We start from the raw sequence: 22,848 nt of genomic DNA, 5'->3' as shown, positions 1-22,848 counted from the left end.
AGGGCAAGCAAATGAAACACTATTGTGCATATTGAATGGGCTGCATTACGTAGAGGTAAAGCCAAAAGCTTATTGTCTGCGATAAAGACCATGAATTGCAGTTGAAAGCTCAGAATGAAACTATTAAGTGTTCTGTGAGTTAAGATTTATTAGTCTGAAGACTGTTTCCTTAATGAGTAACGCTCTTTTCTTCCATGATTTCCATCGATTCATTGCAAGGAAAAAGTTATGTCAACAACTTCTAAATAATCAAACTCATTTTTGCCACATGAACATATGTTTAATATTTCCTCATGTGATAATCACTTTATGAGTGTGTTTTTCTTCTATTCTACCTCCAGTTCTGATGAGAAATGTTTCCGGACTGCTTACAAACTCCTCACAGAGAAGCATTACACTAACATTAACTCCACTGTGTGTGTGTGTGTGTTTTTTTTCCAGACGACACACCAGCTCCAGTTCCCGACAGACAAACTCCCACCAGTCATCCCAGCATCAGTCCCTGGAAGAGCCCCTGCACCTCCAAGCTCAACAGCAGCACCCTGGGGGGCACGTATGCCCGCTGGGAGGAGAATGCAATACCCTGGTGAGCCCCACCTGCACAGCCTCTGCTGCATGAAGCTCTTACTGTTACTCAATGTCTCCACACAGGAAGGGACAATTCTCTTTTTATTCTCTCCCATCTTCTCTTTTTCAAATCAGTGAGGTCCATCACTGGGAGAAAAATCCATTCATTATATTTAGTATTCAGTTTTCAACAAATAAGTATAGAGGCATAATTTAACATTTAAATGGGATCTATTATGCTAATTTCCAGCTTTGTATATTTATTCTGGGACTCCACTAGATTAGCTTTACATGAGTCACTGTAAAAAATATATATATATATATATATATATATATATATATATATATATATATATATATATATATATTACTCTGGCCTTTTATGCAGCCACGGCCAACTTTCCAGAAGCTTACCAAACGGCCGCCGTATCAGGCTTGTTAAGCTGCCACTAATACAAACTCAACATTTCCTGCTTTACTGCTTCAAATTAAAAGCATTTAAATGACTAAATAATGGGAGACTGACGGGAAACCAGTCAACACAACAACATCTGGAGTTATTTGGAGCTGTTTATTGATCAGATCAGTTAGAGATAATGCAGGGAGTAACAGCACAAGCAGAAACAGCCACAGTGGTGATGATGATGTTTGATGAAGAGCTGCAGATGACCCACAGACCTCCATCAGGTAAACTACTTATTTTAGTTTGCTTGATGTGTAATGGAAAAATACTCGCAGCGTGCCAGCTAGACTGGAGTCATGGCTTAGTGTGGCTACCCTCAAAACAATGGAAAAACACAATAATGTTAGCAGGATGGAGCAGTGAACAGATGACCATATATAGTAATCCATCCCAATATGATGTCAGCTTGGGTTGAAAGTAGAAAAAAATGTTGGGAAGTGAGTGTTCAGAGCAGCCTGAATGGGATTACTGCTACATGGGTTTACCTAATTTTTTGATGGCCACATTTAATACACATTATAACATTATATATATATGACTGAAAATAAGAACAAGATCCCCTTTAACAAAGATCTTGTGCACCTGACACATTGAAAAAATGTTTAAAAAGCTCAAATTAAGAATGAGAAAAATAGAAAAATAAACATGTAACTTAATAATTACATATTTTTTCTAGACGTGGCTATATTATACAACATTTGACACATACAGTAATCACTTCCCTTACCTATTTGCAGGTATTACCAATATAATGAAATAGTGTCCCACATAAACAAAAAGCCAAAAAAGTAGGGCTACTGCTGTTAGTTTTATTTTAATTAACACTTTTTTGAGACCAGTTCTTGATGAATTCACTGTTGTCCTGTCTGTCTGCAGCTCCTTTGTCCTAGATGAGGTGGAGAGACAAAGCACCTGTGAGCTAGAGGTTGATGCTGTGGCTGTAGACATCCTCAACCGCCTGGAGATTGAGAGTAAGTCAGCTCAGGAGAAAAGTGTGTGTGTGTGTGTGTGTGTGTGTGTGTTAGTACTGGGAAAGAAGGCGTGAGATGAAGGGATCCAGGAAGGAGGGGATATTTCACTGGACTGAAGTCATGCATAGCAAATACTGAATGTCATGCTGAATGTCTTTAAATGTCAGGATTTGGTGACTGTGATTGTTACGTTACTGTTTTTAATATTTAACTCTTACATAGTTCAGGAAGGTTTGATACATCTTTGATTTGTTTGAGTGGGAGCGAAGGAAAAAGCTCTGTTCTTCAGCCACGATCTTACCATAGTGAAAAACAAAACAAAACACTTGGATGATTAGATTTTTAAAGAATGCAGCCATCATTTCAGTCATCCTCTAATTGGCATGCCAAAATACAGCCTATGTTACACAAGATGAAATCCTAGCTTTTGGATGAGACGGAATGTTTGACCGCAGGAAATGTCAAATCCTTCTAGACACCACCAGTACTGGATCTTTTTTGTCTTTCTCATCTCTTCAGTCAAAGTCTATCATAGACCAGCTGGGCTCTCAGTGGGTATTAAAGTCAAACAATTCTCCAGTGGGTAGATCATCACTGGTATTTCATGCCACAAGTGTGTAGAGTTCCCCGGTGCAGCGGTTGAGTAAACACGGCCTTGTCAGGATGAGGGCTTCAGGTTCCCCCGGCAGAGCGGCTCTTACTAAATGTTTTGTTTGTGCGTTAAAGACAGCGCTCGCAGCCAGGCTTTAAGTATGCAGGGTCCCTCTGATTTAAATCAGACTGGGCGCAGAGGCAGAAACCGCACCAAGCATCTGTCTTAAGAGTGAAGAAAGGAAAGGAGAGGCTACTCCAGGGCAGGCAGATTTGTTCTGACTCATTTTTCCATCTGCTCTATAGCAGTGTATTAAAACTGTACTGCTTTGTATTTAATGCTTTTAGCTCTGGAATCATTGAAAAGTGTGTTTTGTTTCGTAGGTTAATATCTCCTCATATATAGAGTAATAAAGTGTAATTGTATTGTTAGCTGACATGCTGTGCTGTGACTCTCCTCTGTGTCCAGATCAGATTGGCAGGAACCCCGGTCTGCAGGCCATCTGGGAGGATGAGAAGCAGAGGAGGAGAGAGAACAACCAGGCCTCCCAGATAGAAACTCCTGAGTCACAAGGTGAGGAGGGTCCTCAGCGGAAACTGCTCACGTCATCTCTTAACACATTTTACATTTTTCCCACATTAGCAGCTCTGAACACAGTGGCACATTCATCCCTTTTTTTTTTTACTTTGTGTTTTGTGTCTTTCTGGTGCTGACAGACATGTTATCTTCAGACAGTAAAGGTACCAGCAACCTACAGTACATAGCTGCTTTTTATTTAAAGAAAAGGGCTGGCAGTGTTTTCTTTAGTCTATTTCTGTTACCTTCAACAAATCCCATAAAAAGACCAAAACTAGAGCACCAAAGTGGTTTCTGCACATGCCACACATCCACAACATCCATAGTTTGAATGCAGCAATGGAACTTTTGTTGCATGTCACACCAATTTCTTTCTCCCCTAGTTTCCTGTCGGCCTCTTCACCTCTAACTGCCCAAAAACATCATCTTAAAAAAAGAGCAAAAGCAACAATGTACTAGTCTAAAAGTGTTTTTGAATTTACTGTAATAAATAGTTACTTAAAAAAAACTGCTGAATCATCCGCTGTATATCTGTAATCTTTTAGCTTGGCTATAACGGACACAGTTAGAACAGTCTGAAATGTCTCCATGTCAAAATAAAAGCGGTACGAAAATTGGTTGTGGCCAGAATGTCCAGATTGTGTTGAGACGTCGCCATAAACAAAAGTAAACTCTGGCCTCCGCTCACCATAATCTGCTGCTTCCATTTTAGCTTATTCTATGAAGAACTGCTTTTTATTTCCTACTTAAGAAGATATCACATGTTGTGAGTTTATCCTGGCTCCACATTCAAATCTATATAAAACAATGGAGACAGACTTGAGTTTTCTTCATGAGAGGGAAAACAAAGTCCAACAATAAAATGATCGCCTAACCTTCTAACCTTTCTGCAGTGAGAATTCATCCTCCTTAGATTATTATACTATTATATTATCATTATATCAGTGGTATGAAATGATCTTCAAATGACAATAATGTTTATCGCGATTCTTTCTGAAAACAATATATCGTCCAACAGAAGTAGTGATCATGACTCCCTGTATAATAAACACTACATAGTTCAGTCAGTAGTGAGCAGCAAGTTGAGATTTCCGACACAGTTTTTTCTCTCTTAATAGATAATGTTTAAACGTAGTGCTTTTTATAATGAGTTTCCAGCTTCTGTAAAGCACTCTGAATTACCCAGTGTATGAATTGTGCTTTACAAATAAACCTTGCCTTGTAGAGTCATGTGATAGTAGTTTTGTGGAGCATTGCATTGTGTAGATGTCATGGACTCTACTTTATTCAGTCCATGGTATAATATTTGAGAGTTCTATACAGTGGTTATAATTACACACTCAACATTCAGACTCTGAAATAAAATATTGGAGGATAAATGTAGTGTACTGTATAGTAAATAGGGAGCGATTTCAGATACAGACTAAGACTTCTTTGTTAAAACATTGGCGTCTACATTACCCACAATGCAATAATGTAACCTCACTTCTTTCTATCTCCACAACCACAGATATTTTACATTGTTAAACTTACAGTCTTACAGTGACATCACTTCAGAGCATTTATCAGATTTCACACAGATGTGAACTATCACTGGAGTTCCCTCTTAACTGGCCTGTTTACAGCTTGTCTGATCATCAAGCTGCTTTACTGTTTCTTTCCTTGCTGGACTCTGTTGGAGAGATGTCAGATGTCAGCAGTACAGGGTTTTCAGAACTGATAGAAACGATGAGTAGAACTCCCAAAAAATAAGACAAAAGTTGTAATGAGCCTTTAAATGGAAATGTGTTGAAATGGGCCGGTCTCATTTGAGCGGCGCCAGCCTTTATGCTCCGCGTGATAGAGTTATGACAGCAGTTTGAGGCAACACATACTCTCTTTAGTGGCTAACAGTATTGTTTTTTCATGCTTATTCAACTATAACATCTGTATTAGAGTTTTTTTTTGCATTTGAGTTTCCTTTCATTCTTTGAGCTGTTCTTATGATCGCTGACACAAATGAATCTCCTAACCACAAACAAGAACTCCAATCTTGCCAAACTCTTGAATTATGCACACACATACGCACACCTACCTATACACACACACACACACACACACACACACACACACACACACACACACACACACACATAGATGTCATGAAAGCAGGGTGATGAATAATTAAGGGGTAATCTATTATGCTATGATGAAATGTGTTTGGTCTCCCAAGCACACAAGTCTGAAAAAGCTCAAAGTGTAGAGAAATGAAATGATAATATCCAGGTGATCCTGTCATGTAGAATTACACCCAGTTCATTGTTAAGTGATACAGCTTTACTGACACCAAGCTGACCCAACCATTCCTAACATATTTAACAGCATACACTGACCTAAATGTTTTAATTTCAGCTAGGAATGTGAGGTCAGGAAGAACTGCGGAAACTTCCAAACAGGCCATTTCCAGGAATGATGAACACATCCATAAAATAGTTTGTTTGATGTTTTCCAGATCGAGGGTTGGTCACTTCAACGGAGAGCGAGAAAATCTTCATGAAGAGATTCAGGGAGATTCTGAAGGAGAACGAGTTTGACGTGTAAGTGGCATCTTCTGCTCCTTACTTGTGATGCTTTTGCTGTGACGGGGGTAGGGGTAGGGAGGGCGGGGGCGGGGGCAGGGGGGGCTCACCAGACTGAGACTCATTGTCACACAATCATCCCGTTTCCCGGAGGAGAGCCAGCTGGCAGAGACGCTGGAATTTTATAGAAGAGGGGAAAAATGTGTGCAAGATGCTTCCAAGTCACAAGTTTACCACAATCTCAGACCACATGAATCCTGAAGTTTCTCTCATCTTTGGGTTTCTGTGTTGAACCGTAATGAAGCTGTTGCAATGTCCTCTTGTTTCCCTCCGAGCTCCATGGCAGCGTCTTTGTCCACCTCCTCTTTCCTCTCGGGGGGCAGAGAGCGAGAGGGAGGGAAGACTTTGGGAAGGAGCGACGGAGAAAGTGAATCAGAACAGATGTAGCGGAGAGAGAGAGAGAGGGTGGGGACAAAACCTAGGAGTGGGTGTAGTTGCAGAGGAAAAGGGAAGGGGGAAGTGAAAAAGAGAGAGTGGAGTGATGTCAACGAGGTTACACACCCTTCCCTCCCACTCCCACTCCCACGATGTACAGCAGAAAGTATTTCCTGTTATAAATAAAAGTACAGTTGGCTCGGCAGCCGTGCATGCCTCTGCATCACATCCAGATGGCTCCTATTCACTAACCTACCATATCAAACAGGAACAGAGGAGGAGGAGGGGGAGGAAGAGGAGGAGGGGGGAGGCAAACGGCTCTGTGCAGTGTGGGAGCAGTGTGAGCTTTCGGTGTAGAGTGGGTCCTGTCTTGAGTGATGGAACACACACACACAGAGAGAGAGGGGGAGAGAGAGAGAGAGAGGGAGAGAGAGAGTGAGAGAGAGAGAGAGAGAGAGAGAGAGAGAGATGATGGCTCACAACTCTCCCACCGCCTGCTTGGCTGTCTCAGCCTCTCGCTCTGTTCATACTCACACACAGTCTGTCACTTCCTCTCTGTTGGCTTTTCCTTCACTCTGTGATGCGCCGCTACTGTTGCCGTGGCGCTCCCAAGGTCTCGCTCGCCACAGCAACAGCAGGCTTTGTTGGAAATCGCTCATTTCCTTCCATTTTTCATCCTACATTCTTTTTTTTTTTTTTTTTTTAATTTGATTTTGTTGAAGTCGACACGGAGTAAAGCAGATAAAAGAAATGTTCACGTAAATGATGAATAATTGATTAAGCATTGTTAGACTCATGATAGTCAGTCAATGCAGCAATTCCATGCAGTCTTCTTCCCCATCAAAACCTGGAGCCTACATCAGTGGTTCCCAAAGCGGGGTCCTCGAAGGAGCACCAGAGGGTCCCCAGCAAAAAGAGGAATCATTTATTTTCACTAGAATTCCATCCAAAAATAACACAAAGACACAATCTATCATGGGTAGCTGTAGTTTTGGTCAGTTTAGGAGTTCTTGATTTGAAAAAGTTTGAGAACCACAGGCCTACATTACCCACAATGCATCTCAACCTCTGACAGTTTGGTTGGAGATTCAGTTTGGTTGTTTTATGTTAGTAGTGGCTCATATGGCCTGGAGCTGCTAGCCTCCAGCAGAGATGAGGAGTGGGCTATAGAAGTCAGGTAACCTCAATTTCTTCTTCTTTTTCAAGCTTGTAGTCTTCAGCCCCAAGTGATGTCACTCTGGGCTTTCTGTCAGGTTTCACACAGCTCCCTCTGGAGACACAAAAGCCTTTTTTTCCCCCCTTTTTTTTTTTATATGTAGTATTTCCCAACACCTGGAAACACATGCTGATGTGTACAATCTGAGGAGTTTCCCTAAATAGACTATAAGAGTAAAGTCCTATGATACTTCTCACTCTTATTCTTTTCAACCTCTCTCTCTCTCTCTCTCTCTCTCTCTCTCTCTCTCTCTCTCTCTCTCTCTCTCTCTCTCTCTCTCTCTCTCTCTCTCTCTCAGCTAACATTCAAACTCTCGCAGCGAAGCACGGCCAGTAAAAGGCGGCGGGGGTGGAAGGGGGCGTGGCTTCGTAGTGAAATGTGTTAATCGCCGCAGCAATCTCCTGACGCCCGGCAGCCTCCCTCCCTCGACGCCTCTAAAGTCGTTAGCTGGCAGACTAATTAAGAGACAGCCAGACAGTGGCACGTGCACGCCGACTCTCTGGAGCCCTTTCCTCACACGGCCCGGCAGAACTTAGTCTCCCAACGGCAATGAGACTCACTTCACTGCTATCCTGAGGCTCACACACCGGAGCAGCAGCAAAATGTTAAATAAGAACATTGATTTCATATATTTACAACCTTGTTTTTCATCATGCAGGATGGTATATATCATTCACAGAAAGCAATGTAGCTCATTCATCTTTTAAAGTGAATCAAAGGGAAGGCCATGTGGCTATAACTTCCAATTCAGCTGATCTGTTTCTGCTTGATTCAGTCAGAGGAGCATCTATCTGGACTGATTCCACTCCAGCATTTCTGTTATTCCTCAGGGCTTCTGTCGGGCTCAGACGTCTTGTTCTGCAGCTTCACCTGTGAGCCTCGGACAGTCTGCCCCCCCCCTTTCACCCCCCCTCCAGTGTTTTTTCAGTGTGTTTCATCAGAATGTGTTCCTCAGCATGAATTTATCCTGTGAAAGTTGAACCTGAACCGCCTGCAAGCAAAGCTGCTCGTGAGCCAGAGCAACAGCAGAGGGGAGGGGGCTTGGGGTGGGGGGGGGGGGGGGGGGGGGGTTGGATCAGTAGCTCACAGGCATTTTATATTCAATTTCCCCTGCACACTGTGGGATTTAAACCTGCAACCTCTTGGGCATGAGGCTTTCATCTTCAAGCTGCTACTGCTCAATCAGATCTGGACGGAGCTCTTCTCCTGACAGGGCTTGGATCAGTTCTGAAGCTGCACCTCAAAACTATTCTTTTTTTTCTTTTTATGACCATTCCTGTGAAATTTGTTCCACTTGTGAGCAGCGAGTGGCCAGTCCGGACTAAATTTCAATATTTCAGAGTCACTAAGTGGAGAGTTGCTAGGCGATGCAGTAGGGGCAGCATGGGTAAGAGAGCCGTGATAGGCAGCTTATAGCTGGGAGCGATCTGGAGTGATACAAAGCCCAGTTGGCTGTCTGCCCGTTTTCCATTCATATTCCCTCTCCAACACACAGCCACACAGCACTTAGCTGCACACACTCTCATATGCTCACACACACCGACTAGACAGGAGACACTCCCTGCATGCTCTCCACACTCGTGCAGCCAACCACACACACACACACACACCAGCGTGTACACACACACACACAGTAAACAGAGCACTTCCCCTGATTAAGACCCACAGTAAAGAGATGCTAATAAAACGTGACTGCATGAGGGCAGATACCAGAAGGTCCTCTGCTTTGGGATTCAAGTAACAGCCCTGCTGACGCTCATTCCTTTAAAATGGGGGAAAATGAGTCCATCATTCCCCAGCAGACACAATGCACGAGATTAAAAGTGTTGCTTGTTTCGATTTTTACGCTGAAATTGAACTGGTTGTTTCAGCATGGTTACTGTTAGGGCAATGAATCAAAGTGAGTGTTTTCTGTGTTGTAATAAATAGTTTGTTCCCAGTATGCATTTTACTGAAATAACTTGATTACATGAACTGTAAATGGTGCTAATTTATACTCTTCTCCACTCAGGACACAAGCTTCATCTGTTGGTGACGGGGAGGAACAAGAGGATTTTCTGGGCGTGCTCACTCTCCACTCTGACCCCTTGACCCCAGAGGGAGTGCCGTGTACCCCCGCTAACACTGTGGAGGTGCACAGAGACTCACAGCCAGGTGAGGAAAAGCTGATATAGCACATATAATATATATTCACTGGAGAGTTCAGAGAGCAAAGTCCCACATGATGAGCAGCAGTTAAGTGTTTTTTTTCTCACTAAAAGGTATTGGTTCATTCTTTGGGATTTGGATACATCATGTGACACAAACTGGATGGGACTGTGTTCATTCTGAGACTGTGTTCAGCTTTACTTACATTCCTCAAAGTCATTTTTGTTTATAACCTGTAATTCACTTTATTATAGAATGATGATGGGAAACTTTGGTTTTTCTCCACTACTGCACCACTACATTTATCCACTTTGTTCATTCACGTTTTATATGTCTGCTCTTATTGAAAAGGAGTCTTTCTCCAACTTGTTAATCTTTACCATTTAACCTCTGAAGGTAACAGGAGCTTGTAGGAAAAAACACAACAGCCTGAACTGTTGTGTTTTTAAGGAAGTACATGTTAGCTCTGGTTTAGCCTTTTTGTGAAGGAATAAACCCAACGTATGTAGCTGGTATAACTACACCACAGGTTTAAGCATTTAAGTATACATCTCTTCTTGAACAGAACCAGAACAGAACTAGTTTATCCTTCAATCTCAGAAATCTGACCACTATGGGTCGAGGCTTTTCTGAAGATGACTCCCCAGTTATTAAACTTTTGTAAACTGTGTCCAAATCTTTCCTGGTAGAAATGACTCAAATTCCTTTTGAGTCATTACTAGACTCACTTTGAACAAAGTTCTGTAGACTTATTGTACAATAACATCATTATCATCATCATCATGTCTATATATGGGCATATCATATGATACCTGGACATGACCTTGATCATTTTTTTGACCTCAGTACCTCAGCCACACTTGACATTAGCAGCTAAGAGGCTAATTCATGTCACATTGGCTAAAGAAGTAGTGTCCTCCATTCCTCACTGTGTACGTCCTGAGTGGAGACTGTAGAAGGGTTACATTATTAAGCTATTATATTATCATTATATCAGTGGTATAAAATGATCTTTAAATGATAATAATATCATTTATCACGATTATGTCTACAAATCACTCACTTGGGCCATGGTGACAAATTCCTCAGTGGTGATGTTAGAAGCTACTTTACTACTAAACCCAAAGTTCAGCAAGAATAGAGTCACAAGTCTCCACAAAATACTGGTAATGTCCACAGTTTGGTGTAGGGAGTTGGTCAAACCTGCCTTAAATCCATCAGGAACAAAAATTCTAGAGTCTTGTCAGGATTCCTCAGATTAATGTTGGACAGAGAGTTAAAAGAAACCCAGCAGCAGCAGCAGTCGTCTAGTTGTTACCATCCAGCTAGCTCTACTGCAGTGTACTTAACATGAATCAACGTGTATTTGTGTGTAATTATTCTGGTGTGTTTCTGACCGTGTGGTGGGCAGGAGAGCTCACTGATGGAACTGGCATTAGTTTTCTTTCTTCTTATCACTCCCACTGTGTCAGGGGTTAAAAGTGTGACACTGTGTGATTAGTATCAGTCTAATCTGTAGGCGCTGTCTTTGCCAAGTCTCCTGCAGGAACAAAGAAGCTGCCAGGGACTACAGTGGCCCACAAATACACTGACCTCCTGCTGAACCATCGCACTGCTGCTGTGTTGGTGTGTGTGCCTGTGTGTGTGTGTGTGTGTGTGTGTGTGTGTGTGTGTGTGTGCGTGTGTTGATGGAAGTCGCCATCTAGATTATCTCAATCAAGGTCTGCCTGATGTGAACAGTGTGTTGTTTTCTTTTTTTTTCCTCTCCTCAGACTCTGTGAGGAGCAGTGGTAAGATTCCAGAGGAGGCCGTTGTGGATGAAGAGGCCATATTGAGTCTCCTGGAGAGCAGTCAGACCTTCCTACCACTCTCCCAGACGTCCAACCACTCGTCCTTGTTAGGTACGGTAGCCACTGGAGGACATTTGCTTCACATCCCCACACAGCTCCTCTCCTCCACAACTCTTTTTGTTCCATTTTATTCCTTTTTGTCTCCTTTTCTGTGCCCATTTTCTTCCCTCTTACATTCTATTAAAAGCCTTTTAAAGGAATCATTTTAGGCAATACACCTTTTCACTTTCTTGCACAGAGTTAGATGAGAAGATCAGTACCACTCTGGGAGTCTCTGCTGGTTGTCTTACAACCTCACAGTGAAGACAAGATTATAGAAAGTCACTGCACCCAGAAAAAAATAGTCAGAGTTATTTATATACAGATTAAGACAGGATATAACATGTTAACTGGCAGGCTTTAGAGGAGTTTGTTAGTGGATTTTGTTGCCTTTTCACATAGCCAGGCTAGACGTTTACTTGCAGAGAGCTGCATGCAGGTCAGATATGGTGCATGCAGGTCAGATATGCTGCATGCAGGTCAGATATGGTGCATGCAGGTCAGATATGCTGCATGCAGGTCAGAGATGCTGCATGCAGGTCAGATATGCTGCATGCAGGTCAGAGATGCTGCATGCAGGTCAGAGATAGGGATGTCCCGATATGACTTTTTCACTTCCGATACGATACCGATATTGTAGCCTTGAATATTGGCCGATACCGATATCAATACGATACGATATAGGCACGAATCATACATATATTTATTCCTTATTTTGTTGTGTGGAATGTTAGAAAAGGCTTGATAAAGTGATGTTACTGTTACTGATGTTGTAGTGATATAACAGAAAACAATAGTCAGCAACAGTAGGTATAGGAAAAACTGACCCATTTATTATTAACCAATTGGTTACATAAATTTTAACCTTCAACATAAGAGTATTACCTCAACAAATCCAATAAAAACAAAATGTTATATTTAAAGTGCAAAATAACCACTGGTTACCAACATCATTATACAATTGAATAGAATAAATTAAATTTTAAAGTGCAAACAATTCAAGTTCACTCCAGTTATTTTTTTTACTGTCAGCATATGTTGGAAACAACTGTGGGCAGGGACAAAAACAACAACAACAACACAATATTGTCCACTGTCCAACTGCTCTAAGTTAAGAGTTCACACAGCTCCAGTTTCACTGACTGACTGTGCCCAAAACAATGTAGTAATTACTCTTAGTCTTCACTGAAGAATAGAGTGTAAACACAATAAACATATCACTCTAATAACAAGAGCATAAAACAAATAATAATCAGTCAGTGCTGACTACCCTTACTACTCCTCCTCCTCCTCCACTTTCTGCAGTCCGAGCATAATGTGGAGATTTTTTTTTTCACGCGAAAATCCTCATGTTCTTTTTTGTGGTGTTTTTTCAAATGTGCGATGAGGTTGGTTGTATTGAACCTTTCCGGTTCTGTCCCTCCACGGGACACTTGCGCCTGACAAATGTTGCATTTAGCTGCAACGTCTTTGTCCGAGTTTACAGTAAAATACTTCCACACAGCCGACATCACTACACCTTGCTGCAGGCACACACGTTGTCGTTGTTGTGATCACGTGGGCTGTGCATGCTGGATCAGAGACGCTCTTCTTCCGCGGCCGGCACCAACGTTAATTAAGGGGCATTACCGCTACCTACTGTGTTGGAGTGTGATCAAACCAGAGTCACCTATTATTATAGAAGTGCTGGAGCGGTAAATGGACAGCTTATATCGGAGCGTTTATATCGGAGTTTTTAGATTCAGTCCGATAAAATCCGATATTCACTTTTTTGGCTGATATCGGACTGATTTCCGATATCAATATCGGATCGGGACATCCCTAGTCAGAGATGGTGCGTGCAGGTCAGAGATGGTGCGTGCAGGTCAGAGATGGTGCGTGCAGGTCAGAGATGGTGCGTGCAGGTCAGAGATGGTGCGTGCAGGTCAGAGATGGTGCGTGCAGGTCAGAGATGCTGCGTGCAGGTCAGATATGCTGCATGCAGGTCAGAGATGCTGCGTGCAGGTCAGAGATGCTGCGTGCAGGTCAGATATGCTGCATGCAGGTCAGAGATGCTGCGTGCAGGTCAGAGATGCTGCGTGCAGGTCAGATATGGTGCATGCAGGTCAGATATGGTGCATGCAGGTCAGAGATGGTGCATGCAGGTCAGAGATCACCCATCATCCAGTGATGTTGATGATAATGATGATCTCCAACCTGTGTTCAGTGTCTCTGTCCACAGAAGCAGTCGTCTGATAGCAACAGCTCCAGCAGAGCTAAGAGGACAGAAGCTGGACAGACTGTCTTCACCAGGCTGACTGACATCAGACATTTACTGAACAGCATGTCGACTATATAGAAAGGAGTCTAGTGTTTGTATTTATAAATCCATGACGATGATCAATACATGATACATGAATCAACATATCGATTGATTGGCTTTATTTCCCGGCTCATCTTAACCAGTGAGCCTACCTGTCTGCCTGCAGTGAAACAAGTGAGCTCACAGATGAATGTAGATAGCTTAAATAAGTTCAAAACACATACAGCAGGATACCAATCATGTGTCTTCAGGAGAAATAGCTGCCTGTGCAGACTACGCTTTGGCTGAGGCCTTTTATTTGCTGTGTGAAAAATCAACCTTGTTCCAAAAAAAAGACATGACTTGTATATTTGCGTTCTATGTGAAGTAATCATGTCAAAAACAACAGCTTGGAAAAAGTGTTTTGACGTGTGAATTAATCACACACAAAAACCAGCACTGCTGTGTAAAAGTGAAAACGAAACTTATTTCCACAAAAGTCAAACTGTTCCTTTAGTCTCCTGTATGACATCATACTAGTAGCTTTCTCCCTACTTGAATGTTGTAACTTGACTTAGTCTTGGTTTTAATCATGAAGTACATATATTGAAAGTGAACTGAACCAAATACTACTTTACAGTTATAATGGGCCATGAAGGGGATCAGTAATAGTGCACTGTTATAATTTGCCTTAATCGTGTAGCCTCAGGTAGTACAATCATCTTGTACACTGTTCTGTGCAGCTGCTAAGTTACTCTGCTTTGATACGCTCCATTTAAGGCCTCTTTAACTCAAAGTTCACATAGAGGGAAAAAATGGCTCCTGCAGAACGGCTCCAAGTACTTTTTATTTTTAGTCATTTTGCTTTTAGATGGTTATTTTTATTAACGTTATTATTAATGTGACATTTGAAATTACGCTTAACCAATGTTAATCAGAATCATCTTTAGCTAAGTATGTTTAAACATACAAGGGATTTGACTGGTTTAGTGGCTCATCATGTACTTCCACAAAATAGTAACACAACATTCCTCAGAAATATACACACGCAGTGAATGTAGTACTGAGATAAATATTTAATGGTAAAGATGTTTATATACATATAGTAGGTGTCATGCACAATATATACAGTCAGTTACACAGTTCAGATGCTGTACATTTTGTATTTCAAACTAAATACATAGGCACAGTGGGTATTTGAGTGTTTGAGGGTTATTGCACAGTGTTGAGTTAACTGTTCATATGTGTAATGACGAGGGGGAAGAAAGTGTTCCTGTGTCTGGAGGATTTGGTGTTCAGTGTTCTGTAGTGCCGACCAGAGAAGAGATGTTAACCTTAACAAGACTCTGTGATATCTTTGTGTTCAGAACTTGACTGAGTTACAGTTATTAATAGAACTCACTCTTTAATGTGCCAACTACTCCTCTGATATCCATCAAAATGTTAATATAAAACAAGATGTTACTTATAATGTGAGTCACATTCATCATGTTTAAAATGTTTTCCTTATTGTCAAAAGTAATCTAGGGGACTTTGGTTTGTACTTTGATGAGTATCACAGCAAACAGAGCTGCTAATAACTAACATGACATGCGTGCTGGTGGAAAGAAGAAAAGAATGAGGCTCACAACTTATGCACTACTGACTCCTCTCCACTTCCAGTTTGCATCAACCAAAGCATGATGGAAACCAAAGCCCTAAAACTCAGAACATAAAAGTAATAATTATAATGATAAAAACAATAGGACCAAAAACAATAGGAGTGACAAAAGGCATTAATATTAGCTCTTTCATTTTGACATCACTAAACCTCAGACTATCCCACAAACATGGTTTTTATATCGCTGGGACGGTTAAGTTCTCCTTCATCCCTTTATATTCAAGCCATATACTGGTTAAGACATGTAGTGACTGTGCCAGAGGCCTGTAAGAAAAAAACAGAGGAAAAAAAGCATTGGGCTCAAACAGTTGAGACAATTTATAGCTTTAATTTAGCTGATTAATTTCGAGCTTAAAGTTGTTACTCGGAGCTAATTGATGTAATGTCTGTTAAATGCTTTTGTTTCTGTGTGCTCTGTGCAGACACCAGCCAAGACCATGCCATCATTGATTTGCTGGCAGGCCTGGAGGACGATGGTTTCTGCAGGACTCCCGTTAGGCAAAATTCCCAGTCCAGGTCCATCGCCGGTGCCAGGAGCTACCACTGCAACAGCGACGAGGAGGAGGCAGGGCCAGAGCTGGACAAGGAGGAGGCAGAGCTCAGCGTGATAATGTCACAGCGGTGGGACAACGAGCCTCCAGAAAACTCCTCCTTACCAAGGCGAGTTATATTACTGAGAGACTCATTTTCATGAAAATGAGCATGAATGTGCAGAAAAGAAGAGTCAGATAAAGGTCCTCCACAGTGAGCCGTGCCTGTGCATTGTTTAATAAGCTGTCCTGTCATGTGCTCACAGGCCCGGTATGAAGGAGGCAGAGGACGGCTTCAGTGATGAGCAGCAGGAGTCTTCTGATGAGGACATGGAGTGGAGTGGGAATAATTCTCTATTCGCCAACCTGTCCATTCCACAGCTCGACGGGGCCGCGGATGAGAGCAGCGGTGAGTCATCGCATGCTGAGACCTACTGAGACAGCACTTAAATGTCAGTTTGCTTTGATGCCTATCTTACATCCCCTACTGATTAATGTCCCATCAGGGATATCGGAAGAAAAGATCTGGCAGCAGCTGCACAATAAAATTTGGGTTGACACCCGGTTTTGGCTGCATGAATTCATTTCATTCTGTCGTAGCCGTGATTTAATGTAGTACAAGACTCTGGGATAGTAATTGATTTCCTGGAGTGCAAGTTATTATCATTTAACTCTTAATAAACTTTAAAGTGGCGATGAGCTTGATGTACGGTGGAAGTTAAAACCTTACCACGCTGGTCAGCTGGTATCACATGTGTACCTGTATATTTATGTATGTGCTTATGACAGCTTTAATGAAATTGTGCTTTTACACTTTGTGTTAGAGGCAGAGCACATTCTTACTCAGTCCTACAATCCCCCCCCAGTGCCATTTTTATTTCATCAGTTTCTACTGCAACATTTGTCTCTATTTCTGCCCCCGATTTCTTAGAAGGCCTTTTTTTTTCTTCCAAAAGTAAGAATGAATTGAATGGAGAATGAATTGCATGCACATTCATATCATGTGATAAAATTCATTTATACAGCAACAGTATAGACAAAACCATAGCACATAAAACCAGTATGCAATGCAATTCATAATACAGTCCAACACCAATGTATGCACCAAATATTGTCCATAACTGCCATTAAACCTAATTATACTTTTGTTATATTTTTATATGTTATAGCTGAATAGACATAGTTGTAAAGTTGTAAATGCTAAAACCTAGTTTAACAGTAAGTAGTTGTAGTATGAAGCAATATTTATGAGCAAAGATGCATTTTACGCTTATGAATTAATCATTTTAACAGGATCAATGTGTTTCTTCTTCAAAAGTTACTTTGACTTGTTTTAAACAATAAATTGCAGCAATGCAGAAACTACATGTTGGCAACACAGATAAAATCATCTGTCATAGTATATACAGTACAGTATTATAAACACATTTGGAGATATATCATTATCAGTACATTTGTCTGAAAAAATCAGTTGATAAACTGTTAATTAAAAACTAATTTACAAGTCCAGTAATACCATAAAGCAGACCTGATAATTGATTTGCTACATTACCTTCAATGGCCTGTTGTACTGAAAGATTGAAGGGATTGTTCCCTTTCTATAAGTGGTGATATTTCTCACGATTGACAAATGTATATTGTCTCATAGTGTACTGTATTTATCATATTGTCCATATCCCAAGGACAAAAAGAGGACATACAGTATTTGTAGGCAGTGATTTACAGTCTGACAGGCTCTGCAGTGTATGCAAGCCTGCTGGCCAAGCTAGTCATATTTTAGCACACCTGTCCCCACAATGTGACCGCCTGCTGTTAGTCTAAAATCACATGATTGATTGTATTGCCATTCTGTAAATCTGTGCCAATGCAGTAATCTTATTGAAATGAATGAGGGGGCTCATAGTATTAATATCTGTCCGAGAACAATCTTATGTTTGGTCAGCCATCTTTGCAGCTGCCATTGTGAGTAGTACGTTTGTAAATTGTCATTCTTCTTAAAATCTATTTTCCAGTGTCAGATGACTGTTGTCATTAGATTATCTACACACTGAATATAATCACATACCAACCACATTGGCAATACAACCAGAACGGCCTTTGAACAGTGCTGACTGCTGGTGCTGAAGGAGAGATAAAAGACGAGAATATGAAACATCCTCTGTTTTAAATGTCAGAACTGGGAATAGATGGTGGGAATTGTCTTAACAAAGGTTTTCAATCTAATTAGTTGTAATACCACTGAAGTCAGTTTCCTTTAAAGGGGATCCAGCAATTTTACACATCAAAGTGTGTTTACAGGTCTTGGGGAGTACTATTGCATATGTGAAAAATGTTGTAAAGTCTTTTGTGGCTCCAGAGAGAGCTGTATGAAATCTGATAAATTGCTTCAAGTCACTTGAGTCAGCGCCAGTTGGGACCATTTTTAAAACCGAAAATGCAAAAAATCCGGGGGTGTAGAGTTAGAAATAAGTGAAGTTACCAGACCTCTGTAATGTGCTTCTCATCTCTACTTGAGGCTTACCTCTTCATGCTACATTAGCTACCAGTAGCATAACACACCCAAATCTCCCAACCTATCTGTTGATGGTTGGGTTGCATTGTGGATAAAGTAGGGACCAGGTTTTGACAGGGAAGAAGGATGCATGTCTTTATTTCTGCTGCATCACTTTTGTTTCTTATAATTTGAATTTTGAAAACAAGTATTTCCTGTGTAAAGGACAGATTTCATTTATTTCTATCTGCTGTTAACTCTCACTGAACTCTCTTGTTCTTTTTCTTTTGTATCCGTAGATTCATCCTTAACAGACAGTGGCTCCAGGACCCAATCTTCTCTCATAGTCACAGAAAAGATGCTTGTAAAAAGAAATCCCTTCCCTGGAGAGACTGTCCACTTGGAGCCCCCCTCCTCAGCTAAGATCCTTCTTGAGTGCAAGCACCCTGAGCACAGTCCAGTCCATGTGTTGGACTCGGAGCAACCACTTGACAAGCACTTTCAGTCAAAGAGCAGCCAGGACAGCAGTAGTGAATGTTCAACAGGGTTCAAGGTTAATAAAGAAATCCCCTACATCCCACCAGTCAAACACCCCATCCCTTGTAAGATAGCTAATCACCCTGAGGTGTCTCCCATCTGTGTAGACAAAGAGGACTTACGACCCCTGTACACCTATGACAAGAAAGCGTCTATAGCTTTGGATAAGACAGATCTTGAAAGTTTCCCATTTAGTAACGGTATGGTCACCAAAAGCAGAAAGAAGTATGGCAGCATAAAGAATGTAGAAACAAACTGTCTGTCGATTCTTCAGAACCACAGGACCTTCTCTCTCTGTTACTCAGAGCTGAGACAGACATCGAAGACAGAGCTGGAGCTGAGCCAGACAGACAGTAAAAGCCCCATCCTGAGGAACATTTCCTCAGCCCCGTCACCCATGGAAGAGGATGTATTTCTTGATCCTCAGGAGGAGGAAATGAGCCAGGACAGTGAAGAGGGAGATGTTGGTGAACTCAAAATCAGGTACGAGGACTATCAGGAAAACAAGACTGAGAGGACTATTGTAGCCCAGCAGGAAGCACACTACAAGTTCTTCCCTAGTGTCATTCTTTCCAATTGCCTCACTAGGAAGAAAGCTGGGAGCAAAAAGCTGGCTGATTCTGGCTGCAAGCTTGAACAGGCCCAACCTCGCAGGTCTAGGCTAAAAGTCAATAAAAAAAGGTTGGGAATGACAGGACAGAGGAGCCAATTAAACACAGTTGAAAGTTCTACCTCCGACAGCCAGGTTAGCACTGGCCTCACCTCAATCATACGTACTTGTCCGCTGACTGTGGACACCGGGATGTCAATTTCTGAGGAAAATCCAGTAAAAGAGCCAGAGACCATTAAAGATGAGCCAATCATAGAAGGACAGTCGGCTACAAACAATGAGCCAGAAAGTGAAGAGAGGTCTGAAAATGAACTGACAGAATCACTTTCAGAGCTCATTACTACCAACTCTACCACTGTGTCCAGCTTTTCTGATGAGGGAGCTAAAGAGACTGAAGAGGAGAGTTTAAGCCCATTGCAAGGTTTATCTGCTACAGTCACATGTACTAAACCTTCAGCACTGCCTGGTAGCAAATACACCCTGAGGGCCAAACGGAAGATGATCTACGACAGCGAGGATGGAGAACACTCAGGTGCCATTCGTTCTAAAAACCCAGCCTCTGTCAAAGAACGGCTCAAAGACAGCAGTGTCCCCAGTGGCCAGGAACTAAAATACCAGAAACGGCGCAAGAAGGAACCCCCTATCATTATCAAGTACATTATCATCAACAGGTTCAAAGGACAGAAAAATATGCTGGTGAAAATGGCCAAAGTGAATGCAGAGGAGCAGTGGGTTTTGCTGACACAAGAAAAGATGGAACAGTACAATAAACTGGCCCCTCTTAAGGAGTTCTGGCCCAAGGTGCCAGAGTCCACTGCAGTCAAATTTCCCGTCACAGAGCCAAAAGCCAAAAAGCACCCCAAACGAAAGGCAAAGGTCAACTCCACAAATAGGAAAGCAGTCAGCAACTCCTCCTCCAAACCACGAGTCAGACAGGGTGAAAGGGTAAAAAGGACTAAGGGCTGTGAGAGAGGCCCATATCTACCTTCTCTGCCGCCCCCTCGACCATGTTACTGTGAGCTAGCAGAAGACCATGACACTGACTATACTGATGTCATGGTAGAGCTGGGCTATCTCTCTGATAGATCCCCAAGCCCCATAGACTCAACACCCCCACGCTGTTGGTCCCCAAGTGACCCTCTTATGGACACCAAGTATTCAGAACAACTACTAAACCCACTCATCGACCCATGTCTCAATTCTGCTCTTCCCAAATCACGCACAGTGTCTTCAACCAAAGGAGTAAAGTGTCAAACTACCAAACCTAAAAAATCCATAGATACTAGAAGGAAAGCAATCAAGGCTGCTTCTAAAACTCCAGAAGCAATTCCCCAAAAACAGAAATCACGGCAAAGTAGTGGTGCTGCTGCAAGGCAGAGAAAGAAAGTAACAGATACAGCTGAAAGAACTGTCAACAATTCTCCAACCACCACAAGACCTAGAAGGTCCCGCAAAAAGAAGGTTGAGGAACCCAAAAGCCATGAGTTAAGTACAGACAGCTCCTACCTACTTTTTCCAGAAGATGCATTGCCTTCTTCTGAAAGTTCCTCTCAAGAGGTCCCTCCATTTCAGCAGCCAGTAAGCACAGATGGCAACAGCCAAGGCCAGACTGCATCTGTACCAGACTCTAACTCCGTAGCCCAGTCAATAGAACCAAAGGTTGAGGACTGTGAGACTTCCATCATGGAGGTCAACCAAAGCTTTTCACCTGTGGTGAAGCAGCAAGCTTGCCAGACCACTGTGGTAAAGGCAGAGGCTTCACCAGAGGAGTCCAAAGCTCCTACTACTCCTCTGTCTGGTAGAACCTTAGTAGGAGACTGTAAAGACGCCCAACTAGTAGCAGCCTCCCCACACTCAGGCCCTAAGAATGGGGAGATCCCCACTGTCTCTGAGACCCCCTCTAGCTTGGCTGTCCTCAAGCAGCTTCTCCAAAAGAGACAGCAGGGACAAGCCCTTCCTCTACAAGTGGTTGGTGCAGACCACCACTCCACTGCCATAGCTCAGGCCGCAACGCTGCTGGATCCCACAGCTAAACCAGCTAAATCCCGAAGAGCCACTTCTGCCACTCCTCGGAAACCCAGAGCCCCAAAATCTACTACTCCCAAGGATAAAAAGCCCAGAATCAGGAAAAGTAAGACCAGCAGCACTCAGCCAGATCTGTCAGTGAAGCAAAACACCAACATGTCAGATGAATGCCCCCTTTTCCTGTCCGACCCAGGCCTGGACAGTTGCAACTTCATAGAGGACAGCTTGTCCCCAGAACTCCCACACAACTATAACTTTGATATAAATGCCATAGACCAGACAGAGTTCTCCAGCCCGTACAGTGGTAGTCAGTTTGTCCTGACTGATAAAAATTTACCAGTAACGTTCCTGAGTGATGTCAGCCAGGAAGCTATATCTGCACTGGATGGTGTTGAGAAGAAACTTGATAAACTGTCTGGTTCGGGGGAGGAGCTTCAGAAGGGTTCTGATTGGCACAAAGCAAAGCCGGTCAGCCCTGATCTCTTAGATAGATCTGAGGACGGGGAGTATGTTTCAAACCACCTCTCATTTCTTGACTCTGAGAAAATTAAGAGCAGAGACTGGGACTTTTCTTTAGGTAAAACCCATACCCTCAGCCCCTTTCAAGACTTTCACTGTGAGAGGAAAGAGCTTCTTTTTTCGGCCTTCGACCCTGTCCTACCATTGCCTTTAAGCTCTGCATCCTTTGTCGACCATGAAGGCTCACCAACAGGTGAGCTACCAGAGGGCATTGATGGACTAACATCCACCACGCCCAGTAGTTCTCCCCGCTCCATCAGCTCATTATCCCAGCTGAGAGCGAGCCAGCTACTGCGGGGGACAGGAGGTGGAGCCCACATTCTCAAGCCACTCATGTCCCCTCCAAGCCGGGATGAGATCCTCAGTACCCTGCTAGACCTGGAGATGTCCGAGGCCACATTCCAGGAGCCCTTCTGTAGCGACCCCTCTGATGCCCCAGGGAAACCCATGTGAGAATATATGCACCTGCTGCACAAGTAGCAACACTAATTACTGTACACTATCATGTATATGATTGAGCCATATATTGTGCATAATGTGCATGCATTAAGAGGAATAGAACCTGACTAATACATCGGCATGGCTGATATAATATAAAATATATAGGAATCAGCATCTGGAAATACATTTCAAAACTATAGTCACATTACAAAACAAGATGGATGCAAAAAACAGCAATAAAAAAGAATCATTTGTGCAGCAATCTGTAACAGTGTTGTGACTCAAGGCCAATAATTAACATGAAATGGCGGTGCAGTACTGTGTTGTATAGTTTGTGTT

At 42.4% G+C, this 22,848-nt stretch overlaps 1 protein-coding gene across 1 annotated transcript in view; it reads left to right on the top strand.

Annotated features, from left to right (window-relative positions):
- rev3l (REV3 like, DNA directed polymerase zeta catalytic subunit) overlaps window positions 1–22,848 on the top strand; it is a 79,746-nt gene that overhangs the window by 40,360 nt on the left and 16,538 nt on the right. The window contains exons 5-13 of the mRNA XM_053336785.1: window positions 442–586; window positions 1,907–2,001; window positions 3,062–3,166; window positions 5,661–5,745; window positions 9,390–9,532; window positions 11,299–11,427; window positions 15,779–16,016; window positions 16,153–16,295; window positions 18,677–22,517. Coding sequence (XP_053192760.1) covers window positions 442–586; window positions 1,907–2,001; window positions 3,062–3,166; window positions 5,661–5,745; window positions 9,390–9,532; window positions 11,299–11,427; window positions 15,779–16,016; window positions 16,153–16,295; window positions 18,677–22,517 — 4,924 coding nt within the window. The remainder of the gene's footprint in view (window positions 1–441; window positions 587–1,906; window positions 2,002–3,061; window positions 3,167–5,660; window positions 5,746–9,389; window positions 9,533–11,298; window positions 11,428–15,778; window positions 16,017–16,152; window positions 16,296–18,676; window positions 22,518–22,848) is intronic.

Source organism: Scomber japonicus, chromosome 17 (assembly GCF_027409825.1).
Source record: "Scomber japonicus isolate fScoJap1 chromosome 17, fScoJap1.pri, whole genome shotgun sequence".
Taxonomy (NCBI): Eukaryota; Metazoa; Chordata; class Actinopteri; order Scombriformes; family Scombridae; genus Scomber; species Scomber japonicus.
The sequence above is the reverse complement of the archived record's forward strand: the minus strand, read 5'-3'. Positions and strand labels throughout refer to the sequence as shown.